The sequence below is a fragment of the Manis javanica genome, chromosome 13, assembly GCF_040802235.1.
Source record: "Manis javanica isolate MJ-LG chromosome 13, MJ_LKY, whole genome shotgun sequence".
NCBI lineage: Eukaryota > Metazoa > Chordata > Mammalia > Pholidota > Manidae > Manis > Manis javanica.
The window spans coordinates 39212252-39233732 of NC_133168.1; the positions used below are offsets into that span (position 1 = coordinate 39212252).

The following is a 21481-nucleotide window of genomic DNA, read 5'->3' on the forward strand; positions in this document are numbered from 1 at the left end:
CTCCTGTTTGAGCTTGTGCCTATAGTAGCCCATCCCTGGTCTGTCTGGTTAATTACAGCTCATCTTTTAATATTATACTTAGGTACCACTTCCAAGTCAAGCTTTCCCTGCCACCACTTAGGTAGAATTAATCTCTTCTTCCTTTTTGCTCCCATTGTACATTCCATAAATCTTTTAGTGCCCCTCCTGATAACTGCTTAAAAAATTGATTATGGACTATTTCAGTAAGTATACTGTTAGCTCTTTGAAGATAGGTGTTCATCTTTGCATGCCTGTATCTTGCACAGACATCTGCATGAATACTGATCATCAAATCCTTGGTAAATAAAGGTACTATTATAAGGTATGTATAAACTAGGGGCAAGAATATGTGCTTATAACTAGATTTATTTTCTGAAATAAGCATTAACCATTTTTTAAAGAAAACTCAAATCTTGTAGATACTTTTTTTTCAGGTAAAGAACATGCCACCAATTGTGCATACTCTTATGCAATGGTTATTCCTTGAAGATTTTGTGAGGATTAAATGAGATAATATTTCTATTGTTCCCTTACATAGTGCCTGATACATAACCATTTAACAAGTTGGTCTTTAATATTATAATCATTCACAGAACAGATATTTGTGTATATCTTACTCACCTAGACTGTTATAAAATATGTATTACTAAATCAACTAATTTTGGCACTCTTAGAAGTGGATACTCTTTCAAGGCTACAGAATACATATAGTACGCAGCCAGGATGGACTCATAGGTCTCATTAACATGTGATAGTAGTTGAGTCCATGTTATTGTATCAATACTTAAAAAACCAACAAACTGACTTTGAAGAAAAGATAGAATTTATATCTCTTTATCTGGTAAGTTTCAGCCATAAAGCATAATATTAACCATACATACTGACTGTACTGTAGAAGTTCTAGATCCTCAACTATCAGAATAAAAACTCTATAAATAAGTTAACAGTACTTCATATACTTGAAAGTCCACAATTTTCACAAGTGTTTTCACTTTAGCCTTGTAGATTAAGAGAACACAGTTTAGTTATAATTATACATGGTAAAAAAACAACTTATTAGATGATAATATAATTCCATATCCTAATTTTTTATTAAATAAATTGAATTGATATTTTTGATTATTCAGTAAAAGTCTTAAGTCTTACCTGTAATTAATAAGTATTTAAAAATTAAAACTTACTAGAAAAAATGAAAAGCATTTTTGTTTGTTCTAACAAAATTTATTATGTAGTAATTACAAAGGTTAAAGACTCTTCCATCTCAAATAAAAATAACTTACGATTACACACATAATATAGTACCTTATACTTGATTCCAATAAATACCACAGGAAATACAGTGCATTTTCAAACTGGAGAGACAAATACTTTCTCATTCACAGTGTTTGACATAGGAAAGCCTGTTCACATAGTGATTTGTATAAGGTCATGCTCTTAGTAACAGTCCACACAGAGCTGTGCCAACAGAATTCTTTCAGAATGTGAAGTACCGGGCAAACCACTCCTGGCGCTGGGGATCTGGAGAGGCCACTGGGGAGGCTTCACTCTGAGGAGGACTGAATTCATGAAAAAGAGAGACATATAACGCAGCATTAAGCTGCTTTGCAAAATGAAGGGAAAAACACAGAAACATCAATGTAGGTGACCACAACTGGTTCCCTATGTTAGAAGATGTATTTTAAAGATTTGTTGCTGCTTCTGCTCTAGGTTCGGTCTCCACTCCACGAGAGCGCATCAGCAGCCCAGGTGAAGTCAGCTAGGGAGGAGCCACATCACAACAATTACAAAAAAATTAAAAACCAAACAGTTGGGAAAAAAATGACATCACCTTCTTCAGATAAGAAAATTCAGAAGGAATTGTGGGAAATGAGAGCACAAGATAACATTCTTTTCTTTCAGAACCTTTTCTTTTAATTAAAATTTCAGACTCTGACACAAGCATTTGATTCATACAGACATGTCCTTAAATATAACTAAATTAAGTACCTAATCATGGTATAGCATTTTTACTACATGCATATCTATTTTAAACTTTCATAAGTCCATAAGCAAATACTGAAGGGGAAAAGGAGTGTATTAGGAAGTCAATTTCCCCCCATCTTCAAAGTTAGGTAATATACTTATCTTAATTCTAACTAAAGATTCTTTGGGCTAGTTAAGAAAGTAAAAGAATCCCTACCGTCTTTGGGGGAATTACAAGGCACGCGACAATGGGTAACGGAAACTCCAGGAGCCATGTCCCTTGAGCTCATGCACATGCACCTTACTGATACCTGAACATACCCATGCACGAGGGAAAACAAGCAACACAAAATATTTAGCAGGAGACACATTCAAAGGTATATTTGACTATTTTTCATTCTTGCTATATTTTTCTATTTAAAAAAGTCATTTTATCATTGATCACTTAGCCTAGAAAAAGATAGTCTACTTGTAAGACTTACTAGTAACACTGCTCAGATTTAGTAAGAATAAGTAAAAAAAAAAACAAAACCCCACAAAATCAGTAATAGTAATGAAAGCACAAAGTGACAGTACTTTAACTATTTAAACAATTGGATTTTATTCAAATTTACATATTGATTTAATAAACCCTGAAGTTAACTTAAAATTGGAATGTCAATTATAAAAATTATTTTTTATATTTATTTTTTGTTTCTATATATATGATCAAGTTTCCAGACCTTACATAGTTTTCATTTTGGTAATAAGCTGTATGTTTATAAACAAGCCTGGAAAACTTAAGAAAGGGGAAAAAATACACATTTAAGAAACAGAAGCAAATAAAAGCCACTTAAGAAATTAAAAATATTTTAAAGGTCTGTAATAAGGATGGATTGGTAATGAAAAGTTGGTGACAATACTAAAAATGAAGCAACTATCCATAAATATTAAAATTCTATGCCTTTGAATTACACTAGCACCATTTTAAACATTTAGAAAATTGATAGAAATTAGAAAAATCTTTTAACAGAGTCAAAAAGAAGTAGTCTAGAGAGGTGATAAATATATTTTGAAAATGTTTCAGTTACATTTATTTTCCCAGGCTGTTCCTAAAAATAGTAGATTTCTACAGTGTAAGAAGGTAAATTTCTCAAGTTAAAAAAGAAAGTGAAAATGACTGGTGAGACGGGGCTCACCTCAAAAATGTCTTGGGCTCTTTGGGTGGCCCTGGCTGTGGCAGTGGTTTGCTGCTGTTGAACTCAGTATCGTGGACTGGAGAATTAGGAATGGGGTCCAGGCGGTTAGGATGTCCATTGCCCACTCCACCAGATTCCAGAGCACTCAGATTGGGAACACTCACAAACCTGTTTGATGATGACTTATCATTCTTCTTCTTTTGCTGCATTAAAAATAATACATGTGAGGATAGTCCCTGTGTAAGTGCAAATGAAAAATAGGAATAGTAGAAGATAGAAATTTGGCAAGGGAATATTTTGGAAGTTTTGTGTTAAATTAGGATGTCATAATGAACCAGTGTTACCCAAATCGTGGTCTGGGGATCCTTGGAGGTGTTTGTCTACATGGAATCCTCACAGACAGACATGCTGGGGCAGAAAGAAAGAGGAAGAAACGCTGAGGAACGGTTGGTGGGGAGGGGAGGAGGTGGAGAGAAGGCCGAGAGGTGGAGAATACTGGGAGGAGAAAGGGAAGATGGGTGGAAAGAGTAGGTCTTGTGGATACCACAAGGTTAAATGGATTTAGACTAAAATTAGCAGGAGGTGTAAAGTTAAATAATTTTAAGAGAGGTCCATGAACTTTAGCCATCTGTCAAAGGGAGGCAGTCCGTGCCTGGAAAAAAAAAAGGAATGAGAAAATGCTTGGCAAAGTAGTGTGGAACAAATCTCATATTTCTACTTAAAACCTAGAGCTAACTTAAAGAAAGAAATAAGTCAGTTTTAAATTCACTACACCATCCTTCTAAAGAGAGAAAATTAAATCTGCACAATTAAGTCTCATTTCCCAATTAACTGGTACTATAATTAACTAGCTCACAAACTTTCAAAAAAATTTAAAGGTTATAAAACAAAAGTGAGCAATTAAAAAAAAATTTCTTTAAAATTAACAGACAAAAAGAGAAATACAATTGTAGATTATCAAAATTTATCAACTTACAAATCACTAACTTTATTCACACCTCTAGAATCGATGAACATAGATTTTGAATATTCTCATCTTTTACTAGTTAAATACTGCTAATTAAGTTTGTGAAATAATATTTTGCAAAATGATTCCAGCATTTGGAAAAAAAAAAAACTAAAGACAAGATGGCGCTTGTTCCTCTGTCCTACTGTGTGAATCACGAAGTGTCTGAAAAGGAGGTTCTGTTAGCATAACTGAAAAAAGAAAGGAAGAATAGTATCTTTTTCATTACTATTTGTAAAAATTGAAGTCACTCTAAGGAGGCAAAAGTTACCAAGATGTATTTTTTTTGCATTTTTTTGTTCTAGTCATGAGAGGGCATAAATAAACTTACTTAACGTTTCTAGATTAAGCAATCAAAGTTCTACAGTAATAGTTTTATAGCTAAAAATGTAATTTCAATAAAATAAAAATAAGAGGAAAATATTTCTAATATATCTTATTTCTACAAGTCTCATATTGCTTTATAATAAAAAAGCTTATTTCACCTAAATTATGAGTTTAAAAACTGAACTATATGTATTCATTCACCAATTATTTATTGAGAACCTTCTACATGCCATGCAGCATTTCAGGCTCTGGAGAGACAGCTATAGCTTTCTCTACTTTAGTCATTATATTTTATGAAACATTTAAAGTTTGGAGCACTTTAACTTGGAAAGGAAGGATAGATTCCATGTTCTTTAACAGAGAAGTTTTATGAGCTTTGAAATAAAAACCCTCTGGCTTAGGGCCTAATAGAAAATAGGCAAGATATTTTGAAAAAACTCTTTAGCAACAGAACTTTTATTTCTACAACAGATTTCTGCCAAAAGATACGTAATCTCTATGAAGCCAATATACATAATTGTATACTCATTAGTTGCTTTATTCATTAGAGTAATTTATGGTAGCTTATAGAAAATTTGATAAAATTTTGAAACTAATTACTGATTGAATACCCACTATACCCAAAGCCTCTGATGGGAGCCACAGGAAGATGCAGAACAAAGTTGTGTAAGACTTAGTCTATTTCTTTTGTTTAAGTGGCCTTCTTTCTGTCCTGAGAGAGTAACACAGAGACAGAACAGGTCATGTTCAATTTTAATTGTCATAAGAATGAGAGAAGTAAAGCCTTTCTTAGAAGATTGGTAGGCAACAAAATACATGTCCAACCCAAAGTGCATTACAATGGTAGGCCTTCAGTTAGGGAATGCTGCGGGGTACATGGGCTGCAGTACCTTTCAGGACCCCATGGAAGACACTGAACACTGAGGGAATGACAAGAAATTACCTTGAGGATATTATCTAGAAGTGTTTTCTTTAGAAATATGAGAAACACAATAGAACCAAAGTTTTATAGTATTAATAAATAATGTTTTAAGGAGTATGAATTCTTGCAAATAAATGGCTATTATTAGAGTCTCATTCTGAAAATCAATGAATAAAGAATTCATAGATTTTTAGTCCTAGATTATTAAATTTAAGAAAACATTTGGAAGCTTTATCCTATGATGCTCTAAATATTTTATTTTATTTTATTTTTTTCTCTGTTCCTTTTATTTATTTATTTTTTGAGAGGGCATCTCTCATATTTATTGATCAAATGGTTGTTAGCAACAATAAAATTCTGTATAGGGGACTCAATGAACAATCATTAATCAACCCCAAGGCTAATTCTCAACAGTCTCCAATCTTCTGAAGCATAATGAACAAGTTCTTACATGGTGAACAAATTCTTACATAGTGAATAAGTTCTTACATGGTGAACAGTGCAAGGGCATTCATCATAGAAACTTTTGGTTTTGATCATGCATTATGAACTATAAACAATCAGGTCAAATATGAATATTTGTTTGATTTTTATATTTGATTTATATGTGAATCCCACATTTCTCCCTTATTATTATTATTATTTTTAATAAAATGCTGAAGTGGTAGGTAGATGCAAGATAAAGGTAGAAAACATAGTTTAGTGCTGTAAGAGGGCAAATGTAGATGATCAGGTGTGTGCCTAGAGACTAAGTATTAATCCAAGCTAGACAAGGGCAACAAAACATCCACGGATGCAGATTTTTCTCAAAACAGAGGGGGTGAGGTTCTAAGCCCCACCTCTGTTGATCCCCAATTTCTCACCTGATGGCCCCTCTGTGACTGTGCCTGTCTTAGGTTATTCCTCCCTTGAGCAATCTTACCCGTCTCTGGCTAACCAGTCATCTTTATGCTCTAAATATTTTAATAAACTTTAAACTACATCCCTATTTTATATTGTTTACAGCACATACCTTAGTCAATGGATTCAGTCATCTTTATGCTCTAAATATTTTAATAAACTTTAAACTACATCCCTATTTTACATTATTTACAGCACATACCTTAGTCAATGGATTCAGTCATCTTTATGCTCTAAATATTTTAATAAACTTTAAACTACATCCCTATTTTACATTGTTTACAGCACATACCTTAGTCAATGGATTAATAACACCAACAGTAGGACTTGAGTTAAACACTTTGTTGAAGTTAATTTCTCGATTGACTAATTCCAGCTGATAAAATTTATTATCCTCCTATGTAAAAGAATTACAGACATCTCTTAAGTATTTTCTATTATTTAAAAACTTAATTGTATAAATGCCACTTCATTCGAAATTTAATATAAAACCGAAATGAAGATTTATATACCTTGTTCAAATATTTTTAGACCTGATTGCCACTGTCTTAAACACTACTGGTGGGTACAAGTTTTCAATACTTTTCAAACTCTATGCTCCAGGACTCTTCTCTATCCTTTAATCTTTTTCCTTCAAGACTAGATCTAAATGTTTTATTTGGTCCCATCTCTATTCCAGAGGGCTGGCTGTGAAGCTTCAGCAGGCTTAACTTCTATTCATGGAGTTTTGTGCATGACTGAGCTGCTTCCATATATGAAGATGACATGTACCATTATTCCTGAGTAGTAGAAATATATTTGATCTGGCCTAATGTCCTCTCTGAGACATCAGTGTATCACAGCAATGGCAACCACATAATAGAGAAAAAGTGAACGGTTCACATATAGATGAAGCTTTGCCTTTGGCCTCACCAACAAAATGTGCTAACTGAACAACTAGTTCATAGGAAGTAAACACATAAATAAATGGAACAGTGTATGTCAAATGAAGGATTGTGCTCTAGTAGTGATAAAGGGCAGGGCCTGAGACAAGCAGCATGATTAATTTTCCAAACAAGCTGAGATATAAACAGTATGTCAGGAGGGATTCCATCTTAAGGTAAGATTCCATTTTAAAAGCCAGAAAGTTAGGAAGTAAGATTCCTAACATATTCTTTAGCAAACAGACAATAACTCAGCCCACCTTGGGGGTAGGGCAGGCAGTTTTGATTGATATGTTCCCAGAGGGAAGTCACTATCCTGAGGAGGAACCAGATCAATAAAATTCTTGTGTTAAGTTTATTTTGCAGGATTAGCTAGAGGACTGATAATAGAGGAGAGGAGCCATATAGTGTCTCTCACCGGAGATAAGCATCTTGAGACCACCTGACAACTACACCCCTGGCCCTTTGTCACATACCTGAAAAAATTCTTAAAAGAGGAAACCCCCAACCTTTCAGTGCTTCCTTCTCTCTGAGGATGTCTGCACTTTATCTCTCCTTAAGTGCATAACTTAAATAAAGCTTTTTCACTGCTCAACTTAATTGTGTTTTGTCTCTGCGCTTTTCCACTGGTAAGCGTCTTTGTTTCTTTGCTATTTCATTTTATTTCCAACTCTTCACATATTGTCTGCTTTACTTCTGTTAAGGAGGGAGAGACTGCTGAGAGCTCAGACTTGGGTCTGCAAGTCCTCCCCCCACCCCCACTGAGTGACCAGGGGAACTGCAGCGGCAGGAGCCTGCCTGAAAATCTCCCTGCTTTGGGAGGTTCTCAGAACACAATCTCACTCCATCCCATGCTTTGCGGCTTCCCCGAATCCTGGAGAGGTAGGGGCTGGTCCCTGTGTTGTGCAGATCCAAGTGGACACCAAATGCCAGGTAACCATGGCTTCAGGAGCTGGTGAGGGAGAAGTTCAGCAAGCTCCTGCTCCCTCCCTCTGCACTTCCCTGCCCTCAGCTGCCTGCAAGGCTACTGCCATTCATTACTACTTTTGCTTTAATAAATTCCTTCTTTACCTATACTCTTCCAACCTGCTTGAGAATTCTTTCTCATTCAGTCAAGAACCCTTCCTTGTCCAGGTTGAGGTTTTTCACCTGGTGCATAGGGAGAGAGCTCCCAGATGCAGCTGCCCAGCAACAGTAGAACTAGATTCATCTCCTGAGTGACCACTATCATTTGCATCATTAATCTCAAGTCCATGTACTTTACAGTACACAGAATGGGGGTGTAGTAGAAAAAGTATAGAAGAACGCTAGGCTAGCTTCCTGGACCCTCATGACTAGCTGTGCTGCTTTGAAAAGTTACTTTACTCTTTGAAGTCTAATACCTTTCCTGTTGTAAGGATAAAATACAATTATATCTATAACACCTGCTCTGTAAGTACTGGAAGATCAATAGCTATTTTCACCACAGATGAACTACACAATACATTTGTTAACTTCATTTGTGGACTATAAGGTAATCTGTCATGAGTGTACTGCTATCAGACAGAGTAATCTATGAGGCCTGTGCTTGTGTTCACAATGCTTGGAAAATCTGGTTGTTAGTGGGATGAAGTAGCATGCTCTGTCTTTCCAATGCCTGCTCCTGGGTTCCATCTAGGAACTCAAGCTACCTACCACCTGTTCCTTTGGCAGGAGGTTCCAATCCCAGACAACAGGATAGCTTTCCTAAATGCTAAAAGAGATATATTTCAGGAAAAAGGGCTTCAGAAATTAATCTCTCAGGCTCTCTTTGCATACTAATGTCCAAAGTTTTCAGCTGAAGAGAACAATTAGAAAATAGAATGATTAGTATTCTATTTGTAGTGTTTCTGATTTTCATTTGTTACAGGCAGTAAAAAAGCATATTTTAATTATTGATCAGGACATAACATTTTAAAAGACTGAAATGTTTTATGAATTTTAAAACATTTGTATTTTTTTATTGAAGTATAGTTGGTTTACAATGTTATACTGGTTATTTTTTATTGTTGAGGAATAATGGCTTTAATACAGACAGTGTATTTATTGTTAAATCTGTATTTTCTTCCCTGATGGATTTCTTAGAGATTCGAATACCTCAGTTTGGACTGAGACTCTCCAGAGAAACCCTGTAGCTTTTCTTAGCCTAGAATCTTAAGAAAATGGACCCTTTTTCCATGGAAGTACCTCTTTGGATCAGGGTTTAATGGAACACATTTAGGAAATTAACATGACTAATTGGAAATGTACAATGAAGGCTAATGCATGCATGTATTGACAGCTCTTTCCTATCCAATTGTGATTCTACATGTGCAACACACACACACACACACACACTTCAATAGTATATTAGCTGTACACTGGCAATGATATATGATTAAACATCCAGGATGTATTAAAAAAATACTGAAAAAGAGGTATAATCTCCTTCTTTAATACCAAATTTAAATTCTAAAATTACTTTGCAGTTTTTATCCTCATTGATGAACATTTTAATACATTTTTAATCATGGTGCACATATTTTGTACTTTAGCATTACTTAAAAATATTTGCCCAGTCAATAGTCTATTGATTACTAACATGGTTACACCAAAAAAAAGAATCTTACAATTAGTTTCTTTATGACCTGGTCCCTTTCTGTAAGCATGGCTTTTAAATCCATAATCAACTGTATATCTTCTGGTTTTGATTCTCTCATTAGATATTTTTCTTCCATGTCTTCTAGTCTAAAAACAAAAAACCTTTAGTTCATTGATATGATACAGAAACATTCTTTTGTAATACCTACATTTTTCAAATGAGCCTAGTTGAATATACACAAACATTTAAAACCAGATTTTTTTCCCTTTTAAGCATAATCATATGACTGCCTCAATAGCTATAGTGTTATTAAATCCTCTCCAGAAACAGGATGTTATTAAGGGCTTCGCAGGTTACTTTTGGAAGAATTCACTCATTTAAGTTCTTCAAGAGTATATGGGGATGAGGTGATATAAGCTCTGTAGAAGAAATGATATATGGAATGAAACTAATCTAACAAATACAGGGTTGATGTTGGAAATGTGGGCTTACTATTAAGATGCTGGAAATGTAGGCTTACTGTTAGGAAAACTTACCACAAATACACATTATGTGATGACATAAAGCTTGGTAACATGAAAGGGACAAGATATAGAGGAAAGCAGAACAAATGACACACATACACGATACATTCCTTCCTGGTTAATGGGAAATACAGTTTAAAAATTCTGTATCATCAGCTAACACATATAAACTATAAAAAAAGTTCATGAAATGAAAGATTTATATTTCCCTCTAGGCCTATCCTGCCCTGAATGAGATTAGAAGGTTAACACCACTGAAGACTTTAGCATAAACAACAGGGCAGAATGAAGAGGATGCAAATGGAAACTCCTTAAAAAAAACTTAAAATCTTAGAAAATTTAAACAGAATTAAAAAACTTATTATTTTCAAAATGTAAAGGACAGAACTTAAGGTCAATAAAATGATGGTTAATGAAGATTCATAGAAATTATTCACTCAACAAATACTGTCCCACTCCTGTCCCCCAATTCCAGAGGGGTACCAGAATATCTCTGTTTTAGTAATTTCAGTAAACCCCTGCACTAACTCAACCCAAATTTAAGACTTCAAGATAACCTGGGGCTCCTTACCCATCCCCACTGCTAACGTTCTAATCTGGAGGGTAGGGAGTTATGTGGGCGATTATGGAGTGATAGGCTCCAGATCAGTTGGGACTTTGTCAGTTCAGCCCAAGGCTGGTTTCACCATGTTTTGTCTTTTTGTGACAATGTGGACTGAGTGAAAATGTGATCCACAGAGCTTACACAGAGTGACCTTGCATTTATCACAGTATGCCATTTTATAGGCAAGTTTATGTATTTAATGGGAAAAAGTTTTAAGAAGCTTGAAGAAGAGTGACCTAGTCAAGGAAAAAAGACATTTGGGTTTAATATCTGAGTAGCCACAAGATGTCACTGTAGTACCTTATCATTAAAAACAAGACAAAAGATTTTTGAACTGCTTCCTCTAGTTAACAATACTTGGCAGTAAATAGTCGCTGAAACACTCATTTTAAAGCCTCACTTTAAGCTCTTATGTCTATCTTTACAATCTAGTACAATGAGAAGTTTAAGGTAAAGTGAGTCTAAAAAAATCACAGTTCCTGAACCACCTTTTTTGCATAATAAAGGTCTTCTCTGAACCTAAATTCTACTGTTTTCATTTAGTTTAAACATTCTTTACCTACAAAATTATTAGTTAATCCTTTCCTCAAAATATTTTTTCATCACCAAAAAATGTTTAAAAGATACCTGGACATTAAAGGGAAAAAATAATTCATTACATTGAAGAAACATAATGCATATAAACACAAATGAGAAAACATTAAAGGAGAGAACAAGTGATATAGATTTAACTTGCAAATGATTTCCAGAGTTATTAGTCTTCCCAAATTCTAATAGAAGGAACACTTGGTACTATTCTGCTTCATTTCAAGCCAATATTAGCTAACATTTCTCCTTCAGTTGCCTCTGGCACCTCTCTAAGCAAGTAGCACTTCCCAAAGAATTAGGTGTGAAGCACTGGTGACACAGGAGATGATTGTAGTTTGTTCTCATTTAATCTTTCTGATCACAAGAAAGAAAAAGTCTGCTTGGTTCTATGTATCTTAAATGGCTTCATAACATATGCTTATTACCCTATTTCACACCACTCAGGGAGGCCCTGAGCATCAGATGCTATATAGGCTCTAATAACACTGTTTTATTTTCACAGAATTTACATTTATATGCTTATAGTTTAGTTTCTATTTAGAATGGGTAGTAATTTTCAGTAGTGATAATGGTTTTACAGCAGAGATAATATACTTTTCCTGTTACATTTTTAAGATAAAATAAGTCAATTAAAAATACAAAGAAAAGGATTCAGGTTAAAGATGGCGGAATGGAGGTGAGACAGAGGTCTCATCCCCAAACCAGATGTAATATGAAAATATAGTTAATACAACTAATCTTAAAGGCACAACAGGAAAGAAAGCTGTGCCAGACTGCATACACCTAGAGAAAAGAGCAGATCTCACAAAGCAGGATAATGTATCAAAGCCATGATCTGAAGGGACACAAGCCCTTCCCCCACCCCAGCTCACCAGCAGCAGGAAGAGAAACGGAGTGGGGAGAGGGTGGAAGCCTAGGACTGCTGAACACCCAGACCTGGAGATCTGCTCTGGGAGCACAAACCTACATTGCACGGTGCTCTGGAGATTAGTGGGGTTGGAAAGCTAAGACAGGTGAAATACTTGGAGAGACTGAGATTCCAGCTGCTTATGGAAAACAGGGATCCACATCCGGCTGCTCTGGGACAAAAGAAAGGCAGAAAGTCTGAGATACTTCCTAACAACAAGAGGGTGGTTAAAGGGGCAAGGACTGCACAGAGCTTACTGCTCAGGAGAAAGGTTGGGTGGACAAAATTGGATGCACTCTGCCCAGCAGGTTGGCAACTTTCAGGACCTTCAGGAGCTTCATTCCCCTGGCTGTCTATGCAGCTACAAGGCCCCCAACCATGATACACAGACTGCTGAGCCTTCCTCCTGGCCGGCTGGCACTAGCTCACAAACCGGCAGCCCCTGCCTGGCATCAGGCCACCCAGAGGGAAGCCCTGCCTATGGCAGCTACAAACACAAAGCATAGAGGTGTACACCTGTGTGCTCGGCCCACCGGTTCTGGCAGTGGACACAGGCACAGAAGCCAGAAAGCAGGAAACAGCTCTTTACTCCCCTCCAGGCAACAGCAAGGCTCCCCTGCAATCCCTGACATCACTCAAGGGGCAAAGCAGCTCTAGAGAGTAGAGCTTCTGGACACTAGAGGGTGCCATATACAAATATGAAATGTCAAAGGAACCTGGTTCAAACCAAAATCCCATGAACACCAGAAAAAGGGCCAAGTGTAACTTAACTCATCAATCTTCCTGAAAGAGATTTTAAAATTAAAATCATAAACATGCTCATGGAGGTACAGGAAAATACCTAAGAACTCTGGGAAGAATTCAGGATGAGTATTCAATCATCAATGAATTCAATATATGAAATGAAACATACAATGGTGAGATTTAAAAGCAGATTAGATGTAGTAGAAGAGATGGTAAATGGAATAAAAATCAGAGAAGAGGAATACAAAGAAGCTGTGGCACAGAGAGAAAAAAGGATCTCTAGGAATGAAAGAATATTAAGAGAAATGTGTGACCAATCCAAACAGAACAATATTCATATTATAAGGGTACCAGAAGAAGATGAGAGAGAAAAAGGGTTGAGAGTGTCTTGAATAGGTAACTGCTTAAAACTTTCCCAATCTGGGGAAGGAGATAGTCTCTCAGGCCATGGAGGTGCACATATCTCCCAACACAAGGGACCCAAGGAAGACAACACCAAGACATACAATAATTAAAATGGCAAAGATCAAGGATAAGGACAGAGTATTAAAAGCAGCCAGAGAGAGAAAAAATATCACCTACAAAGGAAAACCCATCAGGCTATCATCAGACTTCTCAGCAGAAACCTTACAGGTCAGAAGGGAGTGGCATGATATATTTAATGTAATGAAACAAGGGCCTCGAACCAAGAATACTCTACCTGCTAAAATTATCATTTAAATTTGAAAGAGGAATTAAATAATTTCCAGATAAGCAAAAGCTGAGAGAATTTACCTCCCACAAACCATCTCTACAGGGTATTTTGGAGGGACTGCTGTAGATGGAAGTGTTCCTAAGGCTAAATAGCCATCACCAGAGGAAATAAAACCAAAGGAAGTAGAACAATTAATTACTAAGCAGATGCAAAATAAAATCAACTACCCCCAAAGTCAGTCAAGGGATATACAAAGAGTACAGAATATGATACCTAATATATAAAGAATGGAAGAGGAAGAAATAGGAGGAAAAAAAGAACCTTTAGGTTGTGTTTGTAATAGCATACTAAGTGAGTTAAATTAGACTGTTAGATAGTAAGGGAATTACTCTTCAACCTTTGGTAACCACGAATCTAAAGCCTTCAACAGCAATAAGTACATACCTATCAATAATCACCCTAAATGTAAATGGTCTGAACACACCAATCAAAAGACATAGAGCCACTGAAAGGATAAAAAAACAAGACCAGTGTATATGCTGCCTACAAGAGATTCACTTCAAACCCAAAGACATACACAGACTAAAAGTGAAGGGATGGGAAAAAATATTTCATGCAACCAATAGGGAGATGCAGCACTGTTCACAGTCGCCAAGATATGGAAGCAACCTAAGTGTCCATCAGTAGATGAATGGATAAAGAAAATGTGATACCTATACACAATGGAATACTAGTCAGCCATAAGAAAGAAACAAATCTTACTATTTGCAACAACATGGATGGAGCTAGAGTGTATTATGCTCAGTGAAATAAGTCAGGCAGAGAAAGACAAATATCAAATGAGTTCCCTCATTTGTGGAGTATAACACGAAGCAAAACTGAGGGAACAAAATAGCAGCAGACTCACAGACTCCAAAAAGGGACTAGTGATTACCAAAGGGGAGGGGTGGGGGAGGGCAGGTGGGGAGGGAGGGAGAAGGGGATTGAGGGGTATTATGAATAGTTCACATGGTGTGGGAGGGGTCATAGGGAAGACAGTGTTGCACAGAGAGGACAAGTAGTGACTCTGGCATCTTACTACACTGATGGGCAGTGATTACAATGGAGTATGGGGGGGACTCGACAATATGGGTGAATGTAGTAACCACATTGTTTTTCTTGTGAAACCTTCATAAGAGTGTCATATATCAATGATACCTTAAAAAATATGAAGAAAATAATATCATAGGTAGCCAGAAATGACCAAATTCCCAAAGGCTGTATAGGAATGATTAAGAGCTGGGAAACACAGTTTTGAGGGAAAAACACAAGTACTTATAGCCTTTTACTCAAAATACAGGTTGGCATTAAAAGTAATAGAGAGGACAGAAGTAGAACATATACATTATTAATTGGGTCACTGTTGGATTCTCTCCAGCATGCACACCCTCATTTTTTTGCTCTGATAAAATATATATAGGTCAATGCTTATGGTTCATTGACAACACAAATAAAAAATATAAATGCCTAGAAAGCTGTAAAAAACTGTATACAAGTTTCCAAGTTGACAGTACTCCCTTGCTTTTTTAAAAATGACAAAAAAAATCAGTAAACTGAGATTTTGGAGCCCAACAATAGTATTTTATAAGTATTATAAAAATTTTAATTGCATAAAGATGAAACAACTCTATTATACCATCCTTCTCTGCAGCCTTAAGGAAAGGAAACAGTAATTGAAGCAGTTTAACTGGAACTTGCTTTATAAGTTACGGGTGTGGACTCTGGCTTGTGACAAGAGGATGACAGTTGCCTGCCCCACAAAGCTTATGAAAATGACCTGAATAGTAATTTAAAAACCAAAGGACCACCACAACAAACTGTTAGGTTGTTACAGATAAAATAACTCAAACCACTTTTAAAGAATAAATAATTTTGGGGTGGTAGAGTGCTTCTTTTTCAGTGAGGGATTACTGACCTACTTAAAGTCCAAGTACGGAAATGCAATGTTTCCCCCAAGAAGAAATCATTTTTTTGCTTCAGCACAGTGAGAAGTTAATATAAAGTTAACCTAAATTATCAATAATAATTCGGAATGACCTTTTTGCATAGTAAAGGTTTGCCACTGAATACCTCAAGTTGAATGTATGTTTACATTTGGGTTAAAGTTCTTTACAACAGCCCATTCTTTTATTTGTTTCTAAAACAAAAACTATGACATTTATTAGATATAAGGTTTTTACTAAGATACCATACCACTCAAGAAATAAAATAATTTCTACAGGATATCTGCATATTGAAGATAACTTTAATATATAGAACTGGAGAAGAGGATTTCCAGCATTCATCCCATAAGAGATACAGAACTTTTAATACTGTTTCTACAACATTAAGAGGGTATTTTCTGTCCTTTAAGTTTTTGTACCTTTTTCTTGGAGGGTAACAGGGTTTAGGGCAGGAAGACCATGTTCCTCCAGTTCCTCTGTTACTACTCACTGCCAAGGATCCACAGGGCTTTTCTGACTTTATGGCTTACAATCAGCATTCAGTTAACTAGGAACTTCGATAGGGTACCCTTCAGCTCTCTGGTACAGGCTGAGAACAGTTCCATGATGCTCCCCCCAGCTCCTTAAGTTGAAATGGACTCTCTATACTCACCAGCTCTGCTCACCATTTGGCAGATCCAAGCAGGCTGCATTTAAGGATGTGGGCCAGCAATATTCAATTGCCTAAACTGTGCTTCCCAATATAGGAGCCATTAGCCCTTATGTGGCTATTTACACTTAAATTAATTAGAAGTAAATGAAACTAAAAATGAGTTGCTTTGTTGCACTAGCCACCATTCAAGTGCTCAATGGCCATTTCAGCTGGACACAGCATACGACATTTTCACTGTCACAGCAAAATCTATTGGACAACCCTTTTGTAAATACATGTTGTTTGTTTTTAACTAAAGAATAAATACCTAAAGCTAGAGGCTAACTGTAAGAAGGCAGCATGTTTCTGGTGAAACAAAAAAGATGGTTGGTTAGCACGGACCTAGTTGAAGTATAAAACAAATGGTAAATCTAGAAAAGTACATAAAATATTTGACTTATGAGTAATACTTATTCTTTGTTAAAAATAATAATATAGAAAAAATTTTTACTATGTATTGAAAATTCATAATGTGCAAAACCACATACAACATAATAAAGCAGAAGCAAATATATAATCTTTACTCTTTGTAAATCAACACTCCTAAGGAGACAGGACACATGGACACACAGAAGTTATTCTTATTTGTCAGCATGTTTTTTCAGAGTGTGCTGTGGAGGGTGTCAGGATTTCAGCCTCTGTCTGATGAATAACATTGAGGCCAGGAGAACGGAAAGCCAAGGCACTGGGTTTTATTGAAACTCATTCTTGCAAAATGCCTGAGGTTATAAGCTCTTCTACATGGAAGATACCTAAGCTCTTACTGTGATCCTCCCATTTAAAATTTTTTAATTTTAAAATTACCTCCCATAACAGCAAACATCAAAAGTCACTGTGACCGGGGAAATGATCTCATGAATCCCCTCACCATTTTAAGGATAACTTCACAAAGTGGCAAATATTATAGGGAATCCTCAAAACATTAATTCTGAAACATTCATTGAATGCATACTTATGTGAAAATGTATATACATCCATTAGAAGGAATACCTCATCTCAGAGGCCACTGAAGTAAATGTCAATGACTGGGGGTCTGTGTTCACTTAAGAATGTGGGTATATGTTCACAATGGAATATTATTCAGCCATAAAAGGAAAAGAAATCCTCTTATTTGCAACAACATGGACGGATCTAGAGAGTATTATGCTCAGTGAAATAAGCCAGGTAAAGAAATACAAACACCAAATGAGCTCACTCATTTGTGGAATTTAAAAACAAAGCAAAACAGAAGGTTGTTCGAGCAGTAGACTCTCCAAGAAGGCACTAGTGATTACCAAAAGGGAGAGGCTGGGGAGGGTGGGTAAGGAGGAAGAAGGGGATTAAAGGGCACTATAATTTGCAGTCACAATATAGGGAGGTCACAGGAAAGGCAGTACAGCATAGAGAAGGCAATAACTCTATAACATCTTACTACGTTGATAGACAATGACTGCAATGGAGGGGGTGAGGACTTGATAATATGGGTGAACATTGAAAACACTCTGTTTATGTGAAACCATTGTAAAATTGTATATTGACAATACTTAAATAAAAAAAAAAGAAAGAAAAAAGCTAAAGAATGTAGGTATATGTGTTACATATGTAATAATAAGTACTGTAAGGCTTAATTGGTTAAATGGATGAAACGTAAGGAGATGATTTTTAGATTGGGAGAAAAATTAGATAGTAATGACACAGATGTTATTCTAGACTAAAGGACAACACAGGAGAATCTTAGAAGGAAACTATGGCTGACACAAAAGCAATAGATGGGGAATCAGAGTGGCTGTGGGATGAAGCAAGATGAGGCAAACTGAAGCTAAAAGTTTAATTTTGACTTTGAGACTGTGGCTAATAGGATAAGTCACTATACTGACTTTAGTGAATTATGTGGAGATACTTATAAATTTTGTATGAAGTTTTGATTGCTTGGAAGAGGAGAGACTGAAGGTGAATAAATAATTTGCAGTAGCTTAGATTGAGATAAAGGTTTAGGCCAAAGAGATGGAGTGAATGCTTGTTGCATTAGCTATAGCAGTTTTCAAGTGTCTCCTTTCCTTTTTTAAAAGTAAGTGCTTTACAAAGGAAAGAGAGGGGCTATTAAATATTTTTTAAACATTGAACAATAATTAAAACAATTCTTTTAACAACAGAATGTTTTTGCTCTTCCCTACCTCAAATACCTCCTAATCTACTCCGTAAAGGAAACTATATTAAAATTTTGTATCTGTTTTTAAAATATCATGATAGCTTTGTTCAAATAGGTATTATTAGTGTATGTGTAAGATCATAATATTACTATCGGGTATAATATGCTCTTTTTACTTAACATTATATAATGGACATCTTTTGAGTTTTCACCATGGCATGACAATTCACCCTGAGGGACTGTCTTTAAACAAGCACGTCCTAATAGAACTGTAGCAGGAGCAGTTAATAAAACAGTATCATTCAATTGGTTTATCCTAATTAGAGAATATATCATATGGCAATTACCATCTGTAATAAAGCACTTATGTTTTTTTAAAGTATTATTTAGATTTAAAAGAGTAGCTACTTTGGTTAGACAGAGTGCTCCTTAGTTTATTACCCACACATGAATTTTCTTTAACATAACATGACTTACGACACTTGTAAAGCTGCATTAATTTCCTTGAGTAGCTCGTTAGTCTTATTAAAATCTGCCCGCATGATATTTTTCTCTCTGAGGTGGTCTGCTGTCATGACATCCAGCTCTTTTTCAAGTCTCTGGTTTAAATCTTGTTCATGCAACCTGTTTAATTTGTTTTTAGTTAAGAAAATGTTATTCTGAAGTCAAGTTTTCAAAACTTTCTATATTCTAACCAGATTTGAAATGGTTTTAGGTATAATATACAGTAAATTAATGGAAACAATCTAAAGTAAATTATTTACTTTGCTCTAATCTTCTAGCTTGTTAAAGTTGTCTCCTTTAATGCTTTTAAAAATGACATTTTATGGAGATTTTAGTTCATTATACACAATTTCCGAAGTCAATGAAGGTATATACACCATTCAAAATACAGTCATTTCATCTATGTTCTAGACTATGACAATAACATAGTCAACAAAGTAAAAACTCATGTCAATATCTTACGAGAAGGTAGACTAGTCATGAAAATAGGCATGTATTTGCCAAATATCATCACAACAGTCTTTTAGATAACACCACATATTCCTTCTCTTGTAATTAATGGCATACCTCATCTGCTGGTTAGATTCACTTCGTATTCTGAGAATTTCTTTCCCCTTAAATTCCAGTTCTTTGGTTAGGGCACTTATATTTTCATGAAGGTGCTGCACCTCGTTATCCAAGTCTGAGATGCGATGTTCTCTGTGCCTTAATTCCTCTTGTAAATTTGTTACTCTACACATGTGCTCCTTACTCTGAAAAATACAAATTATTCTTAAAATTTTTCTACATATTTGCTTTCTGTTTTGCTGAGGGAAAGAAAATGACATACTGGAATGTCAAATGTAATAAAGTTGACACTGCTTAGAAACCAAACTGCTGAAATAAGAGAACCTCAAGACCTCTTCTCTTTCTGTAAAAGTGTTTATATGGATACAGCTTCAATAGTGTCAGGGCTAAAAGACCATAAAAAGGCATCTTCGTCATTTTACAGATGAGGAAGCCAATACCCAAGAGGTGATTTGTCCAAGGATGATTTATACTTAATGGCAGAGCTGACATTAGAACACAGGACTCTTACATCTCAGTAAGTTGTATGGTCTACAGTAAAATGTTGGCACCATTGTTCTTTAATTTAAAAAGGACCTGCATCTATGGAGGCCATCCCAACATGCACACATCCCATGGACTTTGCTTAGTGCTGGCCTAGCAGTTATCTTGTCTGACAGAAAAGCTCCCTTCCATTTTCTTAGAAGTTTTTACTGTTTTCTACAAGTTCTCTAGTCCTAGATACTGTCAACATCAGTGTCAGCCTAGACGAAGAGAATGTAACTTCCTTCCATGGCTATAAGGTGACTCATTTAAGACTTTCTAGCAACATAAAGAAGATTTGGACTGATCATTTAACCTAACTAAAGACTAATGAAGTGAAAGTCACAGTTTAATAAACAAATAATAGCCCTCATTGCACTGTGTCTAGAAATATATCTTTCCAGATATACATACATTCAGGATTACAGACTCTCTAATTAAACGAAGTACTTGGCCAAAGAGCAAATTTTAAAAAGCAAAAACAGCAGCTGTGTTAGAGTGATATAGAAATACAAATTATTTTTTGCTTCTTGAGGACCATGCTATCCAACATGGCCACTTGAAATGAAGTCTAAATTCATGAAAATTAAAGAAAATGAAAAATCCAGGTCCTTAGTCGCAATAGACATATTTGGTCCATGTGGCTAGTGACTACCATAGTGGATAGTACAGATAGAGAACAGATACAGCATCATGGAAAGTTCTACTGGACAGTGCTGTTTTACAGTGTTCTGTCTTCATTCTATGTGTAATTTATATTTTGTTGTTCACTTTTGCAAGATGCAAGTAAAATTCAAAATACTCAGTTAAAAAGCCATGATATCAAATGTAATAGTAAATAGTAACTAGTGAAAATACTAGTTATAAAACAATTTTCATAAAATTTTGAACATTCAAATCTATTCACATTTAAGTAGTCATCACACAACACAATGTTATGCTTTACCTGTCTTCTGTTGATGTCTATACTTCTCTCTAATTCCATTTTAGCAGCCGCCAATTCTTGATGATGACTATGCCGTAACAAATCAATTGCAGCTGCATGTTGGTGGTTTAGTTCTGAGCGTAAGGAAGCTGCAATCCAAGAAAAAAAAACTTAGTCTATTTTTAAAATATATCAATACTTTAGATAAAAATTATGAAAGTCACAATATTATTTTTAAAATTAGGACACTTGTATATGCCCAT

General features: G+C 35.5%; 1 protein-coding gene across 9 annotated transcripts in view; it reads right to left on the reverse strand.

The window, feature by feature from the left end:
- Nucleotides 1-1231: 1231 nt before the first annotated feature.
- The window catches only part of FAM184A (family with sequence similarity 184 member A), a 125671-nt gene continuing 105421 nt past the window's right edge, over nucleotides 1232-21481 (reverse strand). For 5 of the 9 annotated variants that reach the window (XM_036993482.2, XM_036993473.2, XM_036993452.2 and 2 more), the window contains 7 exons: nucleotides 21240-21367; nucleotides 19772-19956; nucleotides 19178-19324; nucleotides 9867-9984; nucleotides 6609-6713; nucleotides 3162-3364; nucleotides 1232-1577 (listed from right to left, as the gene is read on the reverse strand). In XM_036993482.2, coding sequence (XP_036849377.2) covers nucleotides 1496-1577; nucleotides 3162-3364; nucleotides 6609-6713; nucleotides 9867-9984; nucleotides 19178-19324; nucleotides 19772-19956; nucleotides 21240-21367 — 968 coding nt within the window. In that variant the 3' untranslated portion in view covers nucleotides 1232-1495. The remainder of the gene's footprint in view (nucleotides 1578-3161; nucleotides 3365-6608; nucleotides 6714-9866; nucleotides 9985-19177; nucleotides 19325-19771; nucleotides 19957-21239; nucleotides 21368-21481) is intronic. The other 4 variants (XM_036993476.2, XM_036993471.2, XM_036993462.2 and 1 more) reach the window with 3 other exon arrangements.